Below are 21,065 nucleotides of genomic sequence, written 5' to 3' on the forward strand. Positions count from 1 at the left end.
CCATAAGTGAGTAGATGCTCTATTACCTTAAGTTGGTGGGATATTTTCTTCAGTGCATATGCTTCCTCTTCTGTTTTGGGAATAAATCTTATCACTTTATCACTACAAGATAAGAAAAGAAGAATGATAATTACCTTTTGAAAATAAAGATATTAGTCATCTTTTTACTACCTTTTAAAAAACTGCCTCTGCATTTAGGAAGAAAAACAGCAAAACTTTTCATTGACCACGTAAGTATTTTATTATTATTGTTATTCTTTGATTGCATTGCTCTTTTTTTCTTGTCTTAAAGCTATTTGGTATTTCTTTTTTTTCCTTTTTTTTGAGACGGAGTTTCGCTCTTGTTAACCAGGCTGGAGTGCAATGGCACAATCTCGGCTCACTGCAACCTCTGCCTCCTGGGTTCAGGCAATTCTCCTGCCTCAGCCTCCCGAGTAGCTGGGATTACAGGCATGCACCACCATGCCCAGCTAATTTTTTGTATTTTTAGTAGAGACGGGGTTTCACCATGTTGACCAGGATGGTCTCGATCTGTTGACCTCGTGATCCACCCGCCTCGGCCTCCCAAAGTGCTGGGATTACAGGCGTGATCCACCGTGCCCGGCCACTATTTGGTATTTCATCAGCTTTTGAAGATTACAAACTCACATTTAATGTTATAAATGCAGAAAAAGGCCAAAACCACAGGAAGAGTGGCAACAAGAGACAGGAACTTTCATGAGCTGCTCAGAGCAGATACCAATAAGGAAAATTTCCAGTGACAGAAGAAAGAAAAGCCATTCTTTTTTTAAACATTAATGCTGAAAAGGAACGTGACTTTCAGTGAGAGGATGTGAAATCCACACAGTAGGGAAAATTTCTGGTTTAAATTCTTCCCACACCAAGAACAGTAAGGAGAAGCCCATCTCTATGGGGCATCTCATGTCTCTGGTCAAGAGCTTCCCACCTGGCTTGTGGGGCCACAGAAGAGGGCCATCAGCGTTAGACACTGATGGCTGCAAATTTTTTAGAGTGATACAAATTAAAAATCAATGTTTACAACTGTTACCAAAACACCAGGGGTTTGGCCTAGGTCCTGCTGCTTCCTGTACAGAAAGCAATCACTGAGAAGATGATTATTACTAAGAAAGAAGGCTTTAATCAGGTGCTGCAGTCAGGGAGATAGGAGCTCAGTCTCAAATCCATCTCCCTGATGGACAAAAACGAGAGGTGCATATAGCATGGAAAGAAATGTAACAAAGTGTACAAAAACAGAAACTAGGGAGGAGCAAGGAAACAGTCATGATGAATGAGGTGTCTTGCATCTCACTGTCAGTATGTGGTGATCTGGTGAGTTTCAGTTCTTTGATACTTTTTTTTTTTTTTTTTTGAGAAGCCTGAAGGTCACTTTCTGAGGAAGGAACTCAGATAAAACAAATGTAAGTTTCAATTTTTAAGACCAGAAGGATCCATTTCTGTTTATCACAAAAAGTCTCTATAGGAATATTGGGTCAGTTTCACAACCACAGAGGTTTTACCACAGTTGAAATTATATCTGAACATAATATAAGGTTCTTTCTGTAAAGGTCCCGAATTACCTAAGATGACTTATGGTGCTGCTGTGTCTGTCAGAAAGTTTCTCTTTGGGGGCCTTGTCTCCCAGGTGTGTCAGAAAGGTATCCTATCAATTTCTAGGTGTGCAATGTTGAAGACAGGTTGGGAAGCACAGCTCTAGCACATGATAATTGAAACTATACAATGTCTTTCACATAGAGCAGATGCTTATTAAATATTTATTAATGGATTGGTGTAAAGGAGATTGCTGAGAGTAACTGGTGTCCAGAGGACATATAAAGGAAAAACTAAGTAAATAAAGCGCAATAGGAATGAATGTTTTTCATGACTCTATATGCCATTTTATAATTAAATATAATGTAGAATATTATTAATAGCATATAAAGCAGAAAACAAAAACTCTACTAATTCACCCACAACTTGTCTCTCCAACCCTAAAGGTGCATCAGGAATAAGAATGGAACTTGCATGGTTTTTCGTCATTTCACTTTTTAGATGATGATATGATTTTGATTGTGTCCCCGCCCAAACCTTATGTCAAATTGGAGGAGGGGCTTGCTGGGAGGTGATTGGCTTATAGGGGCATATTATTTCCCCCTTGTTGTCCTGATAGTGGGTGAGTTCTCACAAGATCTGATGGCTTAAAAGTGTGTGGCACTTCCTTCTTTGTTCTCTCATTCTCCGGACACCATGTGAAGGAGGTCCCTGCTTCCCCTTCCCCTTCTGCTTTGATTGTAAGTTTCCTGAGGCCTCCCAGCCATGCATCCTGTTATGTCTATGGAACTGTGAGTCAATTAAATCTCTTTTCTTCATAAATTACCCAGTCTCAGGTGGTTCTTCATAGTGGTGTGAAAATGGGCTAATACAGATGAATAACAGTTTCCAAGACGAAGTTAGGCTAATATGGAGGGCATCAGATCCTCAGGGATACTTCTGGACTTGTTGGGCAATAATTTTTTAGGCCTTTTTGTTTATTTCCAATCATGATAGGTTTATTATTTAAAATGATCCTATAATAGCTCTTTTAGGCCTACTAATAAAAAGTTCCCTGGCTTGCTGATGATAAATTACTGTGTTTTATGGACTGCTATTCTAATAGAGCTTTACAGCTTTGTTTTCCTCAAAATCACACAAACCACCTCTCAGTATCAGTGTCATGAAATTTCTATTTCTGGAAAGAATAAAAGAAAGTGGCAGGAAAAATATTATCAAGTCACTGTAAAACAAATCTAAATATAACCTTTGGAATTTAAATGTAACCACATCCTTTCTCTTTTCTGGTATACATTTCTCTGACCCTGGATCTATCATACCCTGGCCTCTCTCATCTGACCCAGTACAATTCTTGGCAAAGAAGGCAAGCTCAGCTGGGTGATATGGCTGTTTTTGATGGATAGATCACTTGACAGCTTGCTGAAAAATACCTCCATCTGGGGCCTTGTCAGCTCCTCAAGAATGCAAGAAAAGCAATCTGTAGCTGTTTTACAGCCATGAGAAGAACTTTTTTTTTTTAAAAAAAAAGATGGATAATTCAACCTGGCAATCAGTTCTTCTGCAAGTAGGTACAGGATACAAAGGAATCACTCTTGGGATTATTTAACCCTGAAAGTGAGTGCTCAAACTCAGTTTTCTCATTTTTATCACAAAAAGTTCACTTCATCCCAGCCTTTAGAAATTCTCAGGTGTGACTTTAGAAATGAGTTTGTTAATATTTGATAACTCATCAAAGAACAGAGAATAAGGAAAGCAATGTAGAAAGACCCATGAAATGTCATACTCCTTTGTGAACCAGCAAATTATATTGATGGAATCGTGGGTAACCAAAACCCAACAAGAGCTCTTTATTCAGTATGTGAAAACCACGTAACCCCCAAATGCCCTGTTTGTTTCACCAAACGAAAAGCTTACTCTCCTTAAATCTGATAGGTAGCATTTTTTGAAGCGAATAATAATTTGGTGCTAGAAACAGGGAAGTTTCAGGTAGTTTACTGGAACTTAGAAAAACTAACCCTGCAAAACTATCAGAGAAGGTGAGCTTACAGGCTTTTCCTTAGAATTTATCAGTTTTTTTTTTTTTTAAACTGCTAGGTAGCAACACCAATTTAAGACCCTTTGTCTACCCTTTGGGGTTAAGATGAAGGAATCAAAGAACTGAATATGGGTTGAGGTTAGAAAGACTCCTGGGCAAGCAGCTGCTCATAAGCACATGCATTTCTAACTTAGCCTACATAAAGTTGTCCAAAGAAAGACAGCATAGGCATTTTAAATTCTAGTTTAAGGATGTCTTACAAAGGAAGCAGGATATCCCAGATAACTAGTCTCCCAGGAATTACTAATACTTATTAATCTGTGATGTACTTACAATTTGTTCCTTTGACCTACAGGACAAATCAAGTTATGTAGCTATAAAGTCCATCTTGAGTTTGGTTGTGAGTTTGATTAATAATTCTGGTGTACAGTAGAAACCGCATGAATGATAATAAATAGATATAATCAGTTCAAAAAGTATTACTGAATGCCTTCTGAGCATGCATGCACCTAGAGAAAATTCAGAAAGGGAACATAATCTCCAAAGCTAATGTATGTCTGGGTCTCAGTTTCTTCATTGGAGGAGTGAGGGATGGTCTCCCAGCTGCCTTCCAACATGGTAAAATCCCATCTCTTCTAAAAATGCAAAAATTGGCTGGGCATGGTGGCACACCTGTAGGCCCAGCTACTTAGGAGGCTGAGGCAGGACAATTGCTTGAACCTGGGAGGCAGAGGTTACAGTGAGCTGAGATTGCGCCACTGCACTCTAGCCTGGGTGAAAAAGCCAGACTCCATTTCAAAAAAAAAGTTCTAAGACTATGTTGCCTGGGTTTGCTGCCTCCCATACTGATCGCCATTCTTCTGTGCCTCGACTGTGAAGCACCTATGAAAGACTATCTCTGTCTTCCAGGCAACCTGAAAGTCCCTGTTGAAAGACAGATGTGAAGCTGTAGATGTTTCCTCGTAGCTTTTGGCATGACCTTCCACAACTGATTCCATTAGGAAATCCCAGACGTCCTTATATGTTACAGAATTTATGAACCTCTACTTTGAAAATTAAAATATTACAGAGCATATGAAATGATAAAGTTCTCTTCCAACCCTAAACCTATCTGCCCCTTGTAGCCCCTGTCAGTAGTTTCTTGTGTATCCCTCTGGACTCTTTTCTGCCTTAATACACATTACACGCAGTGTTTGTTTCACAGCATTTTGTAACATTAATTTGCTTTTATCTTTTACCTCATAGGTTGCTTTTAAAATACAGTAAGTCCTTGATTAACATCAATGATAAGTTCTTGGAAACTGAGTTTACGTGAAGCAGCGTATAACAAAACTGATTTTACCATAGGCTAACTGACAGAAGCAAGTTAAGTTCCTATGGCACATTTCTGGTCACAAAAACATCACCAAATTTCTAAATAAAGACCCATAGCTGGGTGTGGTGATTCATACCTGCAATTTCAGCACTTGGGAGGCTAAGGTAGGAGGATAGCTTGAGGCCAGGAGTTTGAGACCAGCCTAGACAACACAGTGAGACCCTGTCTTCGCAAAAATAAATAAATAAATAAATAAATAAATAAATAAATAAAATAAAAAAACAACTAGCTGGGCTTGGTGGCACTTGCCTATAATCCCTGCTACCTAGGAGGCTGAGGCAGGAGGATCACTCAAGCTCAGGAGCCAGAGGCTGCAGTGAGCTATGATCAAGGCATTTTTGCCCAGCCTGGGTGACAAAATGAGACCCTGTCTAAAAAAAAAACAAAAAACCACACCCAAAGTACTTCTAATATTAAATATATTTAATATTAAAAACATTTCATATTAAATATTATATATTCTAATATTAAAAGTTTCACACTGAAATAAATGTGAATTATATATACATTTAAGAAAAATTAATAAAGATGTGAGATTATTATTTACTCAATATTTGGTGAATCTGTGAGGGATGGTGGTATTTGCAACAGTGGGTTAAATGAAGGAATAAATGCTTGCAAAGTGAAAATAGGAACACGCCCTCCTAACGTGGAGTTGAAACAATAACAAATACAGTGGGTTTTCTGAGGGCTTTTGTACTGCATCATTTATTGTCATGCCTTTCTATGATTTTGTCTATGACTTTTTATTTACAATAATTTGTATTCATTCCTTAATTCATTTTCCAACTCAATTATTCCAGTTCAGGGTCATGGGTGGCCAAAGCTTGTCCCCGAAGCTCAGGACACAAAGTGGAAACTGACTCGGGACAGGATGTCATCCATCGCAGGGTACTCTCACACACCCATGCTCACTCAGCCCAGGACCATGTAGAGAGGCGGGGGAACCTAACAGGTGCAGCTTTGGGATGTGGTGGGAAAATATGTACTTAGAGAAAACCCACACAGACATGGGGAGAACTCCTCACAGACAGTGGCCCTAGTGGGAATTGAATTTTCTTGTGTGTCAAAGTTACAGCAAAATGATGTTGAATGAGAAACAATCTAGGACCTGCTATACCATCTTTTAAATAAATGTCCAAATTTTATATGCTAATTTTTTCCAGAGTTTTAGAACTACATCATAAGGAAGGCTTTTTTTAAAAAATAAACTTTTCATGAACCTTTAAAAATAATGCTCTGTGTGTGTGTGTGTGTGTGTGTGTGTTTGTTTCTCAGAGACAGTCTTGCTCTGTCATCCAGGGAGGAGTACAGTGGCATCACAACTCACTGTAACCTCAAACTCCTGGGCTCAAGTGATCCTTCCACCTCAGCCTCCTGAGTAGCTGGGACTACAGGTGTGTGCCGCCATACCCAGCTAATTAAAAAAGTTTTTTTTTTTCTTTTTAAGAGATGGGATTTTACTGTGTTGCCCAGGCTACTCTCAAACTCTTGAACTCAAATGATCCTCCCATCTCAGGCTCCTGAGTAACTGGGACTACCAGTGCATGCCACACAGGCCCAGCTAATTAAAAAGAAATTTTTTAAGAGATGGGGTCTGCTATGTTGCCCAGCCTACTCTTGAACTCCTGGACTCAAATAATCCTCCTACCTTGGCTTCCCAAAATGCTAGGCTTACAGGCATGAGCCACTGTACCAAGCCTCATCTTTTAACATGTGATGTTCTCATTGATGTTTAGATCTAATAGCTGACAATTGAATTTTTAGTCCTTCTTTACTGAAGAGTTATTTTGAAGAATGGTAAAAAACGTGTCCAGCAGTGAGATGTATTTTGGGTGGGAAGATTTGTTTTTGTTACTGTTTTATTATCGTGAAGTATGATAAGGTGGCCCATGTGATTTTTACTGTGTAGACTTCATTGCACTGGTATTTATGGCCTAATATGTATTCAAGTTCTATAAATAGTGCATAAATATTTGAAAAGAATGTACATCTTTCTTATATCTAAAGTTCTATACATACCTATTAAGCATATTAATTATTTTCATTTTCTCTGTCCTTATTTTTCCCCTGAATTTGATAATTTCAGCCAATTTTACTAAATATACTTACTATAACTTTGGATTTGTTAATTTTTGAATATAAAATCTTTTGATTCATCTCAATATTCTTACTATAACTGTATTTGTTAATTTTTGAATATAAAAACTTTTGATTCATGTATTTTGATGTGTGTAACTATATATAAGCTCATGCCTACTACATCTTCTGGATAGAATAAAACTTTTATAAAGTTTCCTTAGAAAGACTCTTCTTCGGTTCATTGAATGCACTTTACTTCACATTCATTTTTTCCCCATAGGATTGCCACTCCTGCTTTCTTCGCCTGGCATAATTTTGCCTTTCTTTTTTTTCTTCTTCTTTTTTCTTTGAGACGGAGTTTCGCTCTTGTTACCCAGGCTGGAGTGCAATGGCGCGATCTCGGCTCATGGCAACCTCTGCCTCCTGGGTTCAGGCAATTCTCCTGCCTCAGCCTCCCGAGTAGCTGGGACCACAGGCCTGCGTCACCACGCCCAGCTAATTTTTTGTATTTTTAGTAGAGACGGGGTTTCACCATGTTGACCAGGATGGTCTCAATCTCTTGACCTCGTGATCCACCCACCTCGGCCTCCCAAAGTGCTGGGATTACAGGCTTGAGCCACCGCGCACGGCCAATCTTGCCTTTCTTATGCTTTTTTCCCTGTTGTATCAAAATTTTCTTCAACACCTTTGAGGTGCCCTGCTTTACACAGGAGACCTAACAAACATCAAAATAGATTAAATGGAAAAATACAGTAAGAGACCTTCTAATTTTTAACTGGAAATTGTACTTATTCACACTAATTGTAATACATCACATATACGGCTTTATTCTTACAATTCTGTTTGTTGTAGGTTCCTGTTGCCCTTTTCTTCCTCTTTCTTGAATTAATCAATTTTCTTCATCAGATTTTTCTTATGTAGTGGTTTGCAAGTTATACATCTTCTATTTATTAGTGATTTGTTTTGTATTTTACCACATACTTTAAGAGAGATCTTTTTTTATGTCTTGAGTGTCTGTAATTTGTCTCCTTGAACAAGATAAGACCTTAAGAATCTTTTTTCCTCTATCCTTCTCCCCATAATGTTTTCCTCCTCCTTTGCTCCTTGTGTTGCTAAAATCATCTGAAATATTTGTTGCACACTGCGTCTAAGTGTAGATATGTGATTTATTTCCCCTTAAAATTCGTATGTTGAAGTCCTAACTTCCTCAATCCAAGAGTGAGACTGTATTTGAAGACAGGGTCTTTAAAGAAGTAATTGAATTAAAATGACATCATTAGGGTAATTTCCTAATCCACTAATATTAAAAACACGTAAACTTCAGACCTTTCATTCCTTTCATTCCTTTCTCTCCAAGTCACTGGACCTTTTTTTTTATTTTTGCATCCACTTTCTTCTTCACTTTTGGCGAGAGAGTGAAGCTTGATGCCAGTCTGGGTTTCACCACTTGATATGTGCCCTTCACCAAAAAATGCTTAGACATTTAGAGCCAATGAGTCCTAATCCTTAAATTGGGGGGAAGCACCAAAGTACCACTGCATACGTTGGTTTTTTTGGTGAAAATTATTTCCTCCAGCACATTTATGAAGGTTACATTCTGTTCCAGGCACAGTGGTAGATGCCAGGGAGACAGCAGTTTTAGTGATGAGTTAATAGTCACAATCCTTAAGAGATATTGTCTGGGAAATACCTAATTTATAGCCTCTCAATACATAGTAGCTGCTGTCATTACTTCTACAGGAAAATATTCTTTCGGTTCTTTTTTAGGCATTATCTCACTCTGTTTCCCAGGCTGGAGTACATCATGACCTACTGCAGCCTCAATCTCCCAGGCTCAAGCGTCCTCCTGCCTCAGCCTCTAGGTAGTTAGAACAGCAGATGTGAACCACTATGTCCTGCTATGCTTTGTAGACGGGGTCTTGTTATATTGCCCAGGCTGGTCTCTAACTCCTGCACTCAACTGATCCTTCTGCTTTGGCCTCCCAAAGTGTTGGGGTTACAGGCATGAGCCACTGCACCCAGCCTAGAACTTAAAGCACGGAATTAAGATATTTTTCCAAGTTTGCTCCACTGTGAACACCACAAATGACATGACACAGTTTGATTCTGAATACATTTAACCTTTCTGTCATTGTTGCTGGCATTTTTGTTTCTTGCCCTTTGCATGGGTATTTGAACCTAATCTCTGATCGGTGCCTTAAATTGGGATTTACTGTTTTCTTTCTGCTTAGGCTGCTCTTTTGACATCTGAGAAACCCACATACTGGATAGTCTCATTATTTTCTACAATGGCAACTGGGTATATGGAACACTATATAAAAGAAAAATGGGCTGAGAGCAGTGGCTCACACCTGTAACCCCAACATTTTGGGAGGCTGAGGCAGGTGGATGACCTGAGGTCAGGAGTTCAAGACCACCCTGACCAACATGGCAAAACCCTGTCTCTACTTAAAATACCAAATTAGCTGGGTGTGGTGGTGCGTGACTGTAATCCCAGCTACTTGGGAGGCTGAGGCAGGAGAATCACTTGTACCTGGGAGGTGGAGGTTGCAGTGAGCTGAGATAATGACACTGCACTCTAGCCTGGGCAACAAAGAGTAAAACTCAAAAGGAAAAGGAAAAAAAATGTCAGAGGAAGTCCTGTAGAGAGGTTTTCTCTATTGGCATAAGCTACATATGTTCAATTTTTCAATACTTCCAAAGACCAACCTTACCTAGATGTAGTAAAGAATTTCTAATATTGCCCTTCACAGGGGACCAGAATAGATGACTACAGTGATGGTTTTGGCTGCTCCTCAAAATCTATTTTCTGTCTGAAACCCTAAAAGGACTCTGATTCTGCTCAGATATTCACCCTATTCCCATATTGAGGACTGAGTCCTTATTAGCCAATCAGAACTTGGATATCCAAGCAACTTTGTTAGTTTGGAATAGATGTGTTGTATAAATTGGCTCAATCAGATTTAAGGGAAGGATTATTCTAAGGTGGTGGAGGGATTCTCTCTTGTTGAATGTAAACAAGCAAATAAGCAATTCTGCATGCCACTTGCAGTCTGTAATTATGAGGCAGATTCACCCTAAGCTCGTTGTGGACTCTCAAGTGGAGAGACAAAATGAATCTGGGTCTGCAATGATCTTGTTGAACTAACCAACTTTTAAGCTTGTTCTGCTGCTAGACTTCCTGTTGTGTAATACATTTTAAAATTATGTAGGGCAGTTTGAGTCAGGTTTTTTCTTACTTGTAACCAAAAGCACCATATATAATAGTAAGTTTACTTTGGATATTTTTAGAGGAATTAGAGAAACCAATGGAATAACTAAATTCACTGTTAAATCAGTCTTCACAGGTGAGAATAGGCATATTCACACTCCTTTTTCCTCCCCAAGTCCCTCTCTAAAACGCTCCTTTAATTTTGATGGCAGCTTTAAAAAACTGTGTGTTTTCAGAAGGAAAGATTTAGGGTACTCCATAACTAAGGCTCATCTCATATTCTCAAGGAAAATAGGACAGTTTAAAATATTTGTTGAACTTTATCAAAGCTTGTATCCTGTGGAAAACTTAATAGGATGTTCACTTAAAAAAAAATCTCATCCCTGAGCACAAAGAAATCCATTAAGTAATTCCACCTAGAAAAATTAATGTTCACATGCAGATTCTCTATTATAAAATACTTGGGTTTCAGAGCTGCGTTTCCTTTGTTGCAAGATTGTGTTTTGATGCACATGAAAAATTTCATTAAAAAGCAATAAATAAGAGACAACTTGGCAGAGCACGCTCTAGAGAGCTAAATGGATTCTCCCTTCTTTGGTTATGGCTTATAGTTGCAAGATACAGTACTTGGAACATGAAGAATTTCCCTGTTGCAGTCTGCTTAGGAGGACATCAAGATTTAGACTTCACCCTTGGATTAACGTTAGGCAGAAGTAATGCCTTTATTTTGGGTGGTGGTTGTTGTTGCAGTTAATTTAACAGTGGAGAAAAGAAAAACACACAATCTTCAGAAGCCTCACTGATGCACTTCAGTTTATGACAGAAATTTTCTCAAGGGGTTGAATGTCTGTCATGGTATCTCACACGTAATGGTTGATCCATAAATAGTTGCCGAGTTGAACCGAAATTGGCTTTTTGTAAACCACATCATCTTTTAAATGCTCTGAAATGGGATTCCATTATAAGCTTTGAGGATTTCTTCTCCCATTAGCACAAACCAGAGAGGGAAAAAAAAGCAATAAAATGTAATAATGTCATGAAATTAATTTCTTATAGTGAGATACTGTCTTCACTATGTCTCAAGGACTTGCTGTGTATTGTGTGAAATCATTGTATCACACTTCAATTTAGTTCTTTCTTATTGCATTTAAGGATGGGACTCAGTCTGAAAAAAATGTTACCACAGTGGAGAACAAACTATTTATTCAATAGTTACCCATGTAGCAAATTATTCCATGCAAGTGTCTGGTGTGAGGAAAAGGGAAAGGAGTTACAAAGCATAGGGGAAGAATTTTCAAAGATGTGTAATCTAATTGGGTACATAAGACAAATAATACCTTATTATGATAATGTAATGTGGCCAATGTTTCCTAAATTACATAGAAAATATGTATTAAAAAAGGTTTAGCTGGACTGATTAGAGGAAAGCATATGAAAAGATTTGACAGTTGAAACTAAGAAGATTTGGGGTTCAGTAGATTGATGGCCATCAGCAATATATTAGTTTAGTGGTTTTGAATTTAGAGCATATGTAAGATTCACCTAGGAATTTACCTGCCGGCATAATTTGTTGGGCTCAATACCGTGAAATCTCCTTCCAGAAGAAAGCCCTTAGTAATGCTAGAAATTGTGTGTGTGTGTGTGCTCATGTGCGTGTTTGTGCGTGGAATACACTGTTTTTACTTAAACAGGATCAAACCCCCACCCCACTCCTCCATCTGGAGACCAGAAACCTTTCACATGTAATTCCTAAAGCTGTAAACCCAAAACCCTTTCATATGTGATTTCTAAAACTGTAAACCCAAGACTAAAGCTGTAAACTTTTCACCTTTAATTTCTAAGGCTGTAAACATAAGATTTGAAAGAATCATGTAATATCTAGAGTATCAGCCTATATAAAGGCAGAGGCTCTCTTTGTTGAACGAGCTGGGTCATTTAGACAAATCATCTCCTGGCTCCCGGTGGTAATATTAATAATCTCCTTCCTTCCCTGTTCGGTGTTCGAGAGATCTGTTTGTCACAGCCAGTCCTGCTACACCCCTAGGGTCTCAGAACAAATGCTAATCATTTGTGGAGGAATATATCTTAAAACCAGATCTCAAAGAACCCCCATAAATAAAGTTCAAACGAACAGGAGCCCACTATTAAAAATTATAAAGCACATCAGAAAGTAAGCCAACATGAGCAAAAGCCAGCAGAAAAACAAAAAGCAGAATTAGACCTGTAGAGCCTACTGATGTTGAAATTGTCAGATAGTGCAGAGGTTGGAAAGTTTTTCTGTAAGGATCCCCATGGTAAATATTTTAGGCTTATTGGCCATACAATCAGTATTGCTACTGTTATGGGATCCTTGGGGTGTTGCTTCACCAGCTGGAAACCTCTTCGGCCATTGGTGCGTTTGTCTGAGTTTTGCTTTGGCCTGCTGAGCTCCTTTTGCTGTCTCAGCCTGGCAGGCTGTGCTCAGCTCCTGCTACTGGCCTGGATCCCATGCTTGCCAAGGGTGAGCCAGACATGGAGCTGCAAGGGGTATGTGAGTGAATGTGAAGTCCAGCTACTGTACACAGCCAGGCACAATGGCTGCTGTGGGCCATGCAGCTGCAGGCATTGGTACAGCCACCAGCTCACTGCGAGGCTGTGGCTGGACCAGGTATACTATAAGCAGCTTCCACAGCTGACACCAGGGAACATGGTGTGGTGCCTGGAAGCTTGGGATGCCAGGAACTGCAGAGCCCTAAAAAGGATATCACAGCTCTGGCTTGGGGAGCTCCTAGGTCTGGGGTCCCTGAAAGGCTGCAGTTCTTCTCTCCTCTCTTCTCACCTGCAATGTGGTGGGCAAGGGGCAGTTTCAGCCTTGTTTGTGTTACAGCTCTTTTAGACCAACCATTTGGTGGGTCCTGAGTTCTTGTCCCGTGTTCAGGAAGAATGAATTATGTAGACAAATGGAGGGTGAGTAAGATGAAGAGGAGATTTACTCAGCAATGGAATAGCTCAGAGGAGACCTATAGCTCAGTGGGTAGTCCCTCTCTGTAGCCAAGGTGTCCTGAAGTGTTCAGCTCTTAGCAGAAAAGGTAGCTCCTCTCTGCTAGGCAGGATGTCCCAATGAGTATTTAGCTCTCAGCAGTGAGGGTAGCTCCTCTCTGCAGTTGGTCATCCCATCTCCTCAGATCTTAGCAGAGAGGAGACCCTGGGGTGGGTAGCTTCTCTCTACAGCTGCTCGTTCCATCATCTCCTTGAGTCTGGCTGAGTCTAGGACTTTTATGGGCCTCAGATGGAAGGAAGTATGTGCCAGTTGGTTCATGGGCAGCCATTGGTGGGCCTGGAAAAGGCACCACAAGTTTCCACTTTGGTCTGTGCATATGGCAGCCTGGCCCCCAGGCTTCAGGCCCTCCCTAGTGTGAAGGTAAGGCTTCACCAGGGACCTGCCCTCTTCTGCCCTGGAGCCTGTCTGCCTCCTGCTGCCATTCATGGCACCCAGGCCATTTGTGCCAATGGGTGCCTGCAGGCCAGCACTGAGCTGCCCTCAGCACCCCCTTGGTCTCCCTCCAGTGCTTGTTGGTGCCCCAAATTCAGAGGGGGTTGGGGTGGCAGAGAACTGGCATGTCAGTGCTGCCTCAAATGTACACACACCTGGGCAGGTTTCAACATTGCCTGGGCTCAGCCTCAACTTTACTACATGATTAGAGCAAGCACTAACAGTGGGGAAAAGCCAGACAGCAGGAGTAGTCCACCAGGAGTACAGAGCTGCCTGGGTCAGCACCTGCGGCTTGGGTAACTGTAGCTACATCTGGGAGGGTGGGGCTGCTGCCTGCTCCTGGATCCCAAGAGCACAGCAGTGCCTGGGTCTCAGCCTCAGCTCTGAAGGCTGTAGTTGTGCCTGAGGAGCTCCTGCCCCACCAACTTGGAAGGGGCGGCTTCCAGCTTGTCCTATGCTCCCATTTGTCCCCAGCTCCAGTCTGCTCTGTGAAACGTGCAGACCCAGTAGTAACCTCCTCACTGCATTTTCCCCACCGCAGCAGCAGTGGCAGTCCCTGGCCAACCACACATGAATGAACCCGACACTCCTGGGGCTGGCCCTGTGAATTCTGGCTGTGCCTTCAGGTGGGAGCTGATGGACTCCTGGGATGTGGCAGCAAGTGAGGTTGAGGCAGCAACAGAGGCTCTGGGCCTGGGAGTGCGTCCTGCCTGGCCATGCAAGGGTGGGGGCCATGCAGTTGGCTGCCTCAGGGATGCAGGGTACAGGGGAATCACTGCTGCTCCTGCAGCTGCTCCTGCTGCCACCACTCATGTCTTTCTGCTGCACCTGGCGTGATGGCAGCAGCTGCTCTGGACAGTCTGCCACTGCCATCACTACTACTAAGTTCTGCCATTATAGAGTGAACCAAGACAAAATGAAACAAACAACTTGGCTGGGTTTTAACAAAACATTGTTTGCAAAAACAGGTTGGATTGGATTTGGTTGGGCTGCCTTTGGCCTGTGGGCCATAGCTAACCAACACTCCGAGATGGAGTATAAATATATCTTGTAATATTCTTAGGAAATTAAGGTGGGAATCCAAAATATTACTAATAATCAAGGAACTATAAAATTTCTAGACTAAATTTCTAGAATTAAATTATATAGCAAGTAAAACTAGCAACTTCTGGGCAATACAGTGAAATCTCGTATCTACTAAAATACAAAAAATTAGCTAGGTATAGTGGTGTGCGCCTGTGGTTCCAGCTACTTGGGAGGCTGAGGCAGGAGAATTGCTAGAACCCAGGAGGCAGAGGTTGCAGTGAGCTGAGATCTTGGAGACTCTGTCTCTAAAAAAAAACAAAAAACAAAAAACTAGAAACTTGATGGATAGGTTAAATAGCAGATTAGATGTACCTAGACAAATATTAGTGAACCAGAAAGTATATCTTTAAAAATTACTGAAAGTGCAGTATGGAGTGTAACAGAGGTATAAGCTAAAAGAGAGCGAAGAGTCATGTAAGCTGGAGAGGCTCTATTCTGTTTCTAATCTGTATAGATGCTCAGCAGCAAAGTGCTCAACACTTTTATTTGAAGTCAAGAATAAGAAAAGGTTTCTATGACCATAATTTATATTCAACAGAATTAGTGCAACTAAGAACAAAACACTAAAAATTAGTGGAATTGGGCCGGGTGTGGTGCATCATGCCTGTAATCCCAGAACTTTGGGAGGCCAAAGTGGGCGGATCATGAGGTCAGAAGTTCAAGACCAGCCTGGCCAACATGGTGAATCCCTGTCTCTACTAAAAATACAAAAATTAGCTGGGCATGGTGACATGTGCCTGTAATCCCAGCTGCTTGGGAGGCAGAGGCAGGAGAATTGCTTGAACTGGGATCCGGAGGGTGGAGGTTGCAGTGAGCTGAGATTGCAGCACTGCATTCCATCCTGGGCTACAGAGCAAGACTCTGTCACAAAACAAAACAAAACAAAAACAAAAACAAAAACAAACAAACGAAAAACCTAGTGGAATTGGAGAGAAGAAATAAAATTGCTGGTTTTCATAGATGATACAATTAACTATATAGCAAACTTAAAAAAAATCTAACAGATATAAAACTAGTGAGATAATTTAGCATGGCAAACTAATCTATAATTAAAATTTACATCATTTGGATTTATATAAATTAGCAACATATAAAAATTACATATAAATATACAATTTCCAAAAATATAAGGTACCTAGCAATTCACATAACAAAAGATATTTATGGAAGAAATTATAAAATTTCATTTAAGGACATTAGGTTGGGCGTGGTAGCTCATACCTGTAATCCTGGCACTTTGGGAGGCAGAGGCAGGCAGATCACCTGAGTGAGGTAAGGAGTTTGAGACCAGTCTGGCCAACATGGTAAAACCATAGCTGTACTAGAAATATAAGAATTAGCTGAGCATGGTGGCAGGTACCTGTAATCCCAGCCACTTGGGAGGCTGAGGAGGAGAATCATTCGAACCCAGGAGGCAGAGGTTGCACTGAGCTGAGATTGTGCCACTGTACTCCAGCCTAGGCAACAGAGCGAGATTCCATCTCAAAAAAAATTTTTTTTTCTATTAAAAGACATTAAAGAGGATGTAAACAGAGATACAGCATATTCACATATTAGAAGACAGTATTGTAAAGATGTCAGTTTTCCTCAAATTTATAGATTCTATGCAATTCTAAACAAGATTTCAACTTTTTTTGGGTGGAATTGGACAAGCTGAATCTAAGCTGTAAGAGAAGAACAAAGAATCAGAAACAGGCAAGGCACTTGTGAAAAAGAAGGTGAGCAATTCTTGTCCTACCAACTATCAAGACTTAGTATAAAACTATAGTAATTAGGACTGTGGAACTGGCATGAAGACAGTCCAGTATATCAGAAGCAGATCCTTATGAATGGAGAAACATGATCCATGACAGAGGTAGTATGGCAGATCAGCAGGAAGGGGATGAACTCTTTTGTAAATAGAACTCGAACAACTAGTTATCCATGTGGGGAAAAAGTTAACTTGGACCTTTATGACACACACACACACACACACACACACACACACACACACGCCCCAAGTCAAGATGGATTAAGAATTCGACTGAAAGGCAAAACCTTAAGAGATGAAGAAGACATAAATTATCTTTATGATTCTGGGACAGGATAGTCTTTATAAAACAAGATGGAAAATCATAAAGATTAATTCAATTATATTAAAATTAGAAACTCTTCATGAAAATATTGCATAAAGTCAAAAGGCAAGCTGTAGAGAGGAAATATTTAAAACATGTAAGCAGAAGATTAGTATCAATATGAAAAAGATGCATTACCTATAAAAATGTGCAAAATATATCAACATAAAATTAATAGGAAGCAAATGAACAAAAATATGAATAGATGCACATCATCCTTAATAAGCAGAGAGATGCAAATTAAAACCACAGGGAGACATTATTTCACAACTACCAATTTCTCGGTGAAATTTCCATAGCACCAAGAGGTAGCAATGGAAACTCACATCTTGCTCAATAGAATATAAACTATTGGCTGGGCGCGGTGGCTCAAGCCTGTAATCCCAGCACTTTGGGAGGCCAAGGCGGGTGGATCACAAGGTCAAGAAATGGAGACCATCCTGGTCAACATGGTGAAGCCCTGTCTCTACTAAAAATACAAAAAATTAGCTGGGCATGGTGGCGCATGCCTGTAATCCCAGCTACTCAGGAGGCTGAGGCAGGAGAATTGCCTGAAACTAGGAGGCGGAGGTTGCAGTGAGCCGAGATCGTGCCATTGCACTCCAGCCTGGGTAACAAGAGTGAAACTCCGTCTCAAAAAAAAAAAAATAATAAATAAACTATTGTAGCACTTTGGAAGAAAACAATTTGGTGTTAACTGTTAAAACTTCAACATGTTCATACCTAATGTCTGCACAATTCCACTCTTGAAAATGCTTATACACATGGGTCCCAAGAGAGTCATACAGGAATGTAGCTTTATGTCATAATCACAAAACTAAACTAGAAACAACCCAAACTTTTTGACATAAAGTAGAAAATAAACTGTAGCTCTCCAGAGAATAGAATACTATATAGCAGTGAAAACAGATGAACCACAGATATCAGATATCAACAAGGATGAATCTTGCAACCATCTTACTGATGACTAAAGCAAGTCACAGAGGAATATATAATGTATAATTACATATTTATAGATTTCAAAAATGACTATATGATTTTAGGGATACAAGTATACATGGTAATTTTTTTTAAATCAAGCAAACAATACAAACAAGACTAGAGGTAACCTCGGGAGAAAGGGGAAAGGGAGAGAGATGTGATTAAGAAGGAAGTACACATGGGAGGATTCAAATATATTGGCAATATTTCACATTTTTAGCTGAGTGGTGGACATATAGGTGTTTGTTAAACACCTATATGTTTAACAAACATTTATAATTGTTAAAATTTGCACATAGATATTTATATGTACTTATTTACATATATTTCAACAAAGAGAAAGATTGATCTGGTACTGGTAGAAAATGTAGCTTCTCAGGCCCCATCCTATGAATTTGGATTCAATATGTCTGATAAGCATTCCCAGTAATTCTGAGGTGGGGATGTCTATAGAGTACACAGAAATAGACACTGACTTATTATAACAAGGTGGGTTTACTACACTGAAAGAATTAACACTTCTCCTGAGAAAGAAAATAAGAGTTGGTTGAGCAATGGAGGAAAAGAGGCATCTTTCACTATTCATGTCACAAGGCAGATTGAAGGGGTTGGCAGTACCTCGAAGACTGCATGGGTGCTGTTGTAAACTCATTTCATTATGGCTATCTTGGCTTGGAGGTATGCCCTGGGTAAAATGGCAGGGTGTGTGTGAGCTTGCACAACCCCAAAAGCATGGTAACTCTAACATGTGAAGTCCTGGGTTCTATGTGAATAGAGGCAAATCCCAGACTTTTTGCACAGCCAGAGCTCTTACAAGCATGTTCTTGTTGCTAGATATACCCATACATTCAGGTCTATGCACCAGAACTTGAAAAGAGATTGCAGACTGTGGGGACTTTTAGATTTTTGGAGTAGTATTTTCCAGATTGATGAGCAGTGAAGAAGGAGACAGCGTGTTGTTGGCTGGCATGTGTCAGGAGCGATACCACGAGGCCCTAACAGCAACATTGGCCAAAAGGAACTGGGCTTCTTGGCCCAGCTGTCTTTAAGCTGTGGTACTCATACCCCTTGAGGTATGTGGAGACTTTCCAGGGGGAATAAGGAAACTGATTTTTTCAAGGCAGTGAAATTCCAGTTCTTTAGCATTCATATGTACTCTTGTCTAAAAGTCACCTGTCTCAGAAGGCACTTATAGGAAAGGTTTTGTTACTCTACTTCTACCACCCTGCCCCCATCCTTCACATCACACCCCTACTACCTTGCAGAATAAAGGCAAAACTTTCCTCTATTCTATATATTGCTGTAGTGACTTGCTCTGAAGGTGAAATATTCTCAGGGGAATTAAAAAAAAGTGATAATTAAATGAAGCATCACAAACCTGAGGTAGGATTTCATGTCTTTCTCCATCATCACATCATATTGTACCATATATCAATCAGATCATAGGGTAAGTATGGTATTAAAAATAGGATGGGAAAGTCCATATCCAAATATATCATGTTGAGAGCAGTGGGGCTTGATAATTTATATCTAACAACCTCACTTTTTCTGTCACCTATTAACAACAAAATGCCTTGCTCCTGAAGGTGAGTCCCCTAAGAGTGAATGAGAGAACTGGTAAAAGATATTGAAGATTACAGCATGAATTTCATTCAAGCAACAACCCCGGGATGGAGCTTTGTATCTTATCTACTGGCATATCCTAGAATTCAATTTAAGAAGGAAAAGGGTTGTAAAAGGGCTGTGTATTAAACAGCAAAGTATAAACTGAAAGATGAAGGCCTATTTTCATGACAGAAAGTAAGTCTGGTTGGGCTGATTAGTATATTAAAGAAGTTTATCATTGCCAATTAAACAATATAACACGAAGTTTCCTAAATAAGCTATATTTGCAGCTTTGAGGTTTAGAGAAAAAATATTTTTTAAAGCACATAATATCTTTTTGTCAAATATTATGTTGGGACAAATATAATGATATCAACAATATTTTAATTTTCCCAAGTCTTCTGATCTTACTGAGTTAAACAAAAATGGATGAGGGATACATTATTTTCCGGATTTCTTCTTGGGGAACATGAGTAGAGAAGTTGGGAAACCACTTCTTAGCTATCTGTACTGGTTTCCAGTTCTTTCTTTGAGAAGATGGTAACTGTTCATGTTACCCAGTCTGATGCCTACATGACCTAGGTGCATTTCTACCCTGCCTTAACTCTGCTTATCTTTAGGAGAGAAAATGCCCGAGATAAAAATTTCTCTCTCCTGACCAAAATGGCTAAGTCTGGTGGGATCCAAGATGGCAGCTCACTTGATCTCTGCAGAACCTCTAACTTCATTATAGTCTGATCTCCATGCTATGTAACACTCCAACCAGTACCACGACAGTTGACAATCACCATGGCAATGACTGGAAGAAACCATAAAAGGACAAAAAGGAAGGCAGCACTCCAGTTTCTAGGAGTTCTCTGTCAACTCTCAGAAAAGACATGAAGATTCCTCCCTTTCCTTTTAATGCTTAACTCCTTCATCCTCATTAAAGACGCCCTGTATCTTCAGCTTCCTGGCTCTGATGGGCTGAGAAGTTGATTTTTGAACCAAGCTTCTGCTTCTCAATCCTATGGCCACTGAATAAAGCTTGCATTGATAGACATTCACTTTCGGTTTTGTGTATTGGCTTCACAGGATCAAACGGAAATACCCCATTTTTGGTGGGGGACCGACTTTGTTGGTAACATTCCAATTGAGCTAATCTCTCTAGAGGTGCTGTGGAGTTGTCAAGGAGAAGATCTTAGGGGAGAAAAAGGACACTGCTGTTAAAGGTGAGAGAAAATCTATTGGGTGAAGCAAGAGATTTGTGCACTTAATGAATATCTATTACTAGTTTTTTCTAGGTGCTGGAGATACAGCAATGAATAAAGGAGGACATTTTCTGTTGCCTTCTAGCTTATGTGTTAGAGGGGAAGACAGATAATGAATAACAATTATAACAACATCATTTTAGATAGTGATGAGGGTCATAAATAAGAGGTAATTTGATCATAACTGGAGTGGGGCAGTGCTAATTCAAATTGGGGGGGGCCATGGAAGGATCCTATGAATCAACTTTTGAATTGAAACATGGATGGCAAGGAGGCTGCAGGGGAAGATTTGAGGGAAGAGGGCTC

The 21,065-nt window shown here is 40.1% G+C and overlaps 1 protein-coding gene across 1 annotated transcript in view; it reads right to left on the reverse strand.

The window, feature by feature from the left end:
• CPA6 (carboxypeptidase A6) overlaps positions 1 to 21,065 on the reverse strand; it is a 306,670-nt gene that overhangs the window by 193,687 nt on the left and 91,918 nt on the right. Inside the window, exon 2 of the mRNA XM_002758970.5 lies at positions 27 to 102. Coding sequence (XP_002759016.1) covers positions 27 to 102 — 76 coding nt within the window. The remainder of the gene's footprint in view (positions 1 to 26; positions 103 to 21,065) is intronic.

The sequence above is a fragment of the Callithrix jacchus genome, chromosome 16, assembly GCF_049354715.1.
Source record: "Callithrix jacchus isolate 240 chromosome 16, calJac240_pri, whole genome shotgun sequence".
In the NCBI taxonomy this organism is placed as follows: domain Eukaryota; kingdom Metazoa; phylum Chordata; class Mammalia; order Primates; family Cebidae; genus Callithrix; species Callithrix jacchus.